The sequence below is a fragment of the Microchirus variegatus genome (assembly GCF_963457635.1).
Source record: "Microchirus variegatus genome assembly, chromosome: 22".
NCBI classification, from domain to species: Eukaryota; Metazoa; Chordata; class Actinopteri; order Pleuronectiformes; family Soleidae; genus Microchirus; species Microchirus variegatus.
In genome coordinates this window covers 17,152,633-17,159,019 of record NC_139823.1, presented here as the reverse complement: position 1 = coordinate 17,159,019, position 6,387 = coordinate 17,152,633, and the positions used below count along the sequence as shown (strand labels likewise).

The window sequence follows — 6,387 nt, the reverse complement described above, 5'->3', positions numbered from 1 at the left end:
TATGTCTGGTCTGGTCCTCCATAATATTATATCATATAATTTTATATCATATTATTAATTATTATTATATTATATTCAGTGTGCGCGCGTGTGTGTGTGTGTGTGTCGCATGGTACTATAAAAAAAAAAGGGGGGGAAAAACCGCCCAGTACTGTATGAAGCCCCGCCCCCCTCCGTGGGGTTACCATGGCAAACGGCGCGTACGTCACAAAGGACGGAACGCCGTGTATAAGAAGCGCAGGGTCTGCGGCGGCGGCCGCGAGAGCTCGGAGGAGCGTTCACGAGAAGTGGCACGTGCTGAAGAATAAAAGAAACAAAAAACATTTTAAAACATTTTTTTTTTTAAACAAACAAACAAACAACAACAACAACAACACCAAAAACGTGGACTTCTCGTTGAACGCAGATATCTCTATTTTTTATATATTGTACATAGATTTTTAACGTGGATTTTTTCTTCTTCTTCTTCTTCCAATTGCACTTGAAGTGGGAAGAATTCCTCCGGAGGAACCATGGGAAGAGGAGTGAGTAGAAAAACGAACTGTGTTTCCCGTTGTTTCTGTGTCTTTAAAAACAAACTCAAACAGGTGGTCAAACAAATCCGCGGTGTTTTTTTTACGTGTGTTACACGAAAAGAGGCTCGTGTTTATTTTACGTCAAACTTCCGTGTTTTTTAAAAAGGGAGAAAACAGGCAGGAACCCCATTTTCAGTCAGGCAGGAGGAGGAGGAGGATGAAGAGAAGGAGGAGGAGGAGGAGGAGGAGGAGGAGGGAAGAAGTTTTCCGTGGCTCACAGAAAAAGATGCTTCTGTGTCCGCTTACATAACCGCATGTTTCTCCAAAAAACTGTCAAAGTTCCGCCGTGGAATAGACGCCCCGCGTGTGTGCGCAAAAACGTTACATAGCGATACCGCGGTGGTGCGTTCACGGACCTTTTTTTTTTTTTTTTCTATTATTATTATTGTTTCACATTAAACTGTATTTTTTTCCTTCGGAGCAGCTGTGAATGCTGGGTATTCCAGACCCTGAGCCAGTGTGGGAGGTTCAGAGGAGCTCAGCCCACAGATCTCCTCTCCCCTGCTGGGGGATTGTATGTTATGTTATGTTTGGAGTGAGCTGTGAACCAGTTTTGAATGAAAACTTCAATTTAGAAACGCATTTTTGTAGATAATAACAAAAGAAAACACACACTTAAATGTCATGCATGAGGTGCTGTTTTGCAGGAAAAGGTTGTTTTCTTCCCATCACTGTAACTAAACTCTAATATTTTGACGTTAAAATGTCATTTATTCCCTTTTTAAAAGGCACAAATCATGCACAAACCGCTCCGTCACCAGCAGCGCTAATTGTCCTTCTGCACCCGTGCTAAATCACGCCTGTGTTGTTTGTTGTTTTCCCGCACACCTAACATGGCATGAGGCGTGAAATTGAGCCCCTTGAAATGAAATAACAGTGGTCGCCACACCCTGCCATGCGGCGCCGTGTCAAACCTTCATTAGACGTCGAGCCTGCGAGGGATGCGGAGATGGACAGAGGGAGGTAAAAGATGGATCTGGCGGGAGATGGAGGAGCAGATTGTGCTCATTGAGTCTCGCTTCCGTCCTCCTCCTTTTCTTTTTCCTCCTCCTCTTCCTTTGACACTCGTTTCTCGCTGGATTCTTGGCTCCAAACTACCGTACGTGATGAAAGCCTTTGCCCTGCCCCCCATCCAGCCTCCATCCACTCCCCCCACTGTGCCTCCTTCTCCTGCCCCCTCGAGTCCTCTCTCCTTCTCCCTCCCCGGTGCATTCAAATGTTGACACTCCCCCCGGTCACTCACAAGCCTTTTTTATTAATCGTGTGAGAATAAAAAAAAAGAACAGGACGGATGAGAAGTTGTTATGGAGGAGGATGAGATCACTGCTTTGCGCTGGCCTTTCCGTGCTCCTTGTCGTTTTCATCACACATGCAGCACATTGCAATAAACAGACGGGGGGGGGGGAGCAAGTGAGCTGAGAGGAGGAGGAGGAGGGAGTTACTGCTGGAGAGAGAGAGGGAGGTGCAGGCGGGGGTATATTAAAGAGGAGCCAGGAGGCACCAGTTGCAGCGTTGCCACTGTTAAATCAACTTTGCTCCCAGACATGATTTAGTGGAAGCAGAGGGAAAAAAACAAGGGTTATGTGGAGCCATAAATGCCTCCTCCACTTACTCCAATGAAGGAGGCTTTTGCAAAGCACAGCCAGGCAACTTCAGACTTGAGCTAATTTTTTTTTGCGTAATTGCACGTTCCTTTCCTCCGATTATGTAATGTGAAGTTGAGGCTAATTGATGCATCACATCACGTCCCTCGCTGCCGTCTCCCTGCTGACGGGGTTCACCGGGCGACAGCTGTCAAACGCAGGGAGTCCAACTTAAATGTTCCGCAGTCTTCATCTGTGTTTTTCCTTTGACAACGAGCTGAATTTATAAGGTTGGCAGCAGTTTATTATTGAACTAGAAAAGCACTCGGAGAGCGCATACCTCCCCTAAGGCAGCTCAGCCCACCCCCCACTACGGATCAGGCCCAAAATGTAATCACTTGTTCCTGGTCCCATTGCGGACATTTCCTGAAAATTTCATCCAAATCCGTCCCTGACTTTTCTAGTTATGTTGCTAACAGACAGACAGACAAACAAACCTGCGAAAACAGCAAATTAAGGGATCTTTGCGCTAACATAAGTCACGCAGTTGTGTTTTCCATTACAGTTTTTCGTAAAATGAAAGTAATATTACGGAAAAAATACTTTGCAGGCGTTTCCATTGGAGGTTGTTTTGCGTAGTCTAGCCTCTCGACGTCCCATTTTTCATCGTCAAATCACGTCATGTCTGGTCACTCCGTTACATGTTTGCGATAAACTTTTATATCGGCACGTCTGAAAAAACACCTCATGAGAGCGTTAAAAATGTTTTTTGTTTTTCCGTTTAGGTGTTTCCGTTACCAGTTTTTATTGCGATATTTAGGTGTTACCTATTACCAGGTTTTTTTGCGATACTTTGGTGTTTTCGTTACCAGTTTTTAGAGCGATATTTAGGTGTTTCCGTTACCAGTTCTTTATTGCGATATTTAGGCGTTTCTATTGCCAGTTTATATTGCGATATTTAGGTGTTCCCGTTACCAGTTTTTATTGCGCTACTTGCTGGTTTCCATAACCAGTTTTTTATTGCGATATTTAAGCGTTTCCATTGCCAGTTTTATTGCGATATTTAGGCGTTACCTATTACCAGGTTTTTTTGCGATACTTGGGTGTTTCCGTTACCAGTTTTTATTGCGCTACTTGCTGGTTTCCATTACCAGTTTTTTATTGCTATATTTAGGTGTTTCCGTTGCCAGTTTTTATTGCAATATTTAGGTGTCTTATTACCAGTTTCTATTGCGATATTTAGATGTTACCTATTACCAGGTTTTTTGCGATACTTGGGTGTTTCCGTTACCAGTTTTTAGCGCGATATTTGTGTTTCTGTTACCAGTTTTTAGCGCGATATTTAGGTGTTTCCGTTACCAGTTTTTATTGCGATATTTAAGTGTTTTCGTTACCAGTTTTAATCATGATACTTGGGTGTTTCCGTTACCAGTTTTTTTTGCGATATTTGGGTGTTTCCGTTACCAGTTTTTATTGCGATATTTAGGTGTTCTGTTTCCAGTTTTTATCACGATACTTTGGTGTTTTCGTTACCAGTTTTAGCGCAATATTTAGGCATTTCCATTACCAGTTCTATGCCTTCTTAAGTCTGTTAACATGCTAAGAACACATTCAACGCGTTATCTCACAGTTAGCCCGATTTTTCCCAGCTGGAAAAAGAGGTTTGTAAAACGCTCACTCTCCTGCACCAAAGTCCATGGACAATGAACCGAATCGTTTTTAGCTCACAGGAGACACAGGTTTGGTTCGTGTTTTTTTTTCGTCACTTGGATAAATCCGAAGCAAGGGTTTCAAACACCAAAGTAAACGAGATAACACGTTTGATTTCACTGAAGGAGGGAACAGCAGCGGATTAACAACTCGTGTGTTTCTGTGCCAGGATGTTAAAAATCGCCGATTTCCTCTCAGGACGTTGGTGTGGGAGACTTCTGTTTCCAGCTGGAAAAGGCCGTCTTAAGTACTGGCAGACGTATTCTAACGATGTTGCAGTGTGACGCAGGCGTAGAGACTTTATTCCATATATGAAGTGGCTAAAATCCGTTTTTAATTCTGTACCCTCTGAACCACAGATTATCATTTTAAATGTCAGATTATGCTCATTAGCCACATGATTGCGTTACGTTTTAATGAACGTGGAAAATAAGAGTGAGAGTTAATGACATAAGAAGTTTTAAGGAGCAGTTTTCTTTTTCATTCAGCAGCTTTTCATGTCATCGACTTCCTTGAATGGGTTTAATGTAGGCCAGTTAATGTAGGTCATATTCTTTCTGTCGTTTTTATCTCCTTCTGTGTTGCTGTGACGCAGGTATAGGAGGAAGGAGGAAGAAACATTTGTCAGGGACGAATAATCTCACCAGTGGCTATAGATTTAGTTTGGAGCGATGGCTTTGTTGGCTTGTTGTTGTTGTTTTTTTAAAAACACCACTCCTGCTATCGGGCCGCTGCTCCACTTTTCACGTCCACCTCCTTCACATCCGTTCTTCACAGTCCGTTTCCCTCGGCGTTTTCTACCTGCTTCTCTCTCTCCTCCCCGAGGATTTAACATTCCTTCCGCTCGGCAGTCGGAGCGTATTAAGCCGTGGCTTTTGTCACACTCCACCCCTCCCTCGTCTGTGACGGCACACACTCTCACTCCATCCCCTCCTCCTTTTTTCCATCTGTGAATCCCTGCTGTACGTTCTTTTTTATTATTATTATTATCCTTATTATTATTGTTGCAATCTCTCTCTCTTGCTCTTTTGTCTGAGCCGTACAGTTCTGTTTTTTTTACTGCAGCAGCTCTTTGAGCTTTCACTGCGGTAAAAAAGTGGACCGGAATCGGAAAGGAGTGAAGTCACCGCACTTCACGTACGCGTGTGTTCATGTGTTTGTGACGGCGTGGAAAAAAACAGTTGAAAGTATGAAAATGTGAGGAGGAAATGATGTAACGTCGTGTAGCTGTGGAGGTGTGGCTACGTTTGGAAAGTGGAGAAGAAGAAGAAGGAAGAAGAAAAGAAGCATTGATTTTGTTGCTGCTTCATTCATTCCAGTCCAAACTCTCTCTCTCCTGAGTTTGCCTGCTAGTTTAGAGCCGGTTATTATGGGAAAAGATGAAATGAGATGTTTTCTTACAGTCGGAAAGAGTCTTAATTTAATCCCCTTTTATAAATAAGGGGATGTTTTTGAAGTTCTTTGACAAAGATAATGGTTCGATTCACTTCAGGTCATGCGTTTGCAACCTTTAGGATGGAAAGAGCCATTTTTGTCGTCTCTCCACCAACATAAAATTCATTTGGAGCCGCAAAAAAACACACACGAGATGAAGCTAATAGCACATATAAAGGTTTTTATACAGACAAACTATATACAATAGTAATAGTCTCTTTCATTTATGACATTTAAGAACTACTGTTCAGTTTATACCCAACTTCTGGACCCCGTAGACCTGGTTCTTCCACTGTTTCATCGTTTGTGGCAAAATAAAGACATTAAAAATGAGCCCACTTTGAAATAAATGACGCAAATATTTGGATTGTGCGTCGTTCAGGCTCGAGAAAACGGTACGTGGATCCCAAAGATGGACGGGACACATCCAAAAGTCTACTGAATATAGCATTTTACGTCGACGTTGGATGCGATGCGCGAGATATTAAAAGACTTTTATTTGTCTCTAAAGCTACGAGGAGCCACTGAAGACCCCTGACTTAGGTGAAAGCTCCATTAAACTGTTTTATGGAGCTTTTTTTTTGTTCATGCCGGCTCAGGAAAGATGACTGGATGGCGTGTCGTCGGTTGGTCCGCCATTCAAACTCTTCTCAAGTTTGCCTGCTTGTTTGGAGCCAGTTATTGGAAATTAAAATGGCAAAATTGCAGTTGGAAAGAGTCTTGTTCGAAGACTTGCACCTTAAGTTATTCACCTTTAATGAATAAGGGGGGTGTTTTTGAAGGCATTGTCAAGTTTTTTTGACAAAGATAATGGTTTGATTCATTGGTTCATTCACTTCGCTGAATGCTCCAAGCTCCATAAAACAGTTTTATGGAGCTTTTTGTTGTTCATGCTGGCCTCAGGCAAGATGAATGGATGACGTGTCGTCGGTTGGTCCGCCATTGCCCCCCCGGTAGTTTGTGGAGTGCCAGCGAAGTTTTCAACAAGGGAAGCCATTCATTCATTCATTCATTCATTCATTCATTCACTTCGGAAGCTGAAAGTTGCACAGGACGTGTATGGAGTGTTAAACACTACCTTGTTT

The 6,387-nt window shown here is 42.8% G+C and overlaps 1 protein-coding gene across 1 annotated transcript in view; it reads left to right on the top strand.

The window, feature by feature from the left end:
* The first annotated feature begins 291 nt into the window (after positions 1-291).
* LOC310943103 (sodium/potassium-transporting ATPase subunit alpha-1) overlaps positions 292-6,387 on the top strand; it is a 29,809-nt gene continuing 23,713 nt past the window's right edge. The window contains exon 1 of the mRNA XM_083908617.1: positions 292-524. Coding sequence (XP_083764743.1) covers positions 513-524 — 12 coding nt within the window. The 5' untranslated portion in view covers positions 292-512. The remainder of the gene's footprint in view (positions 525-6,387) is intronic.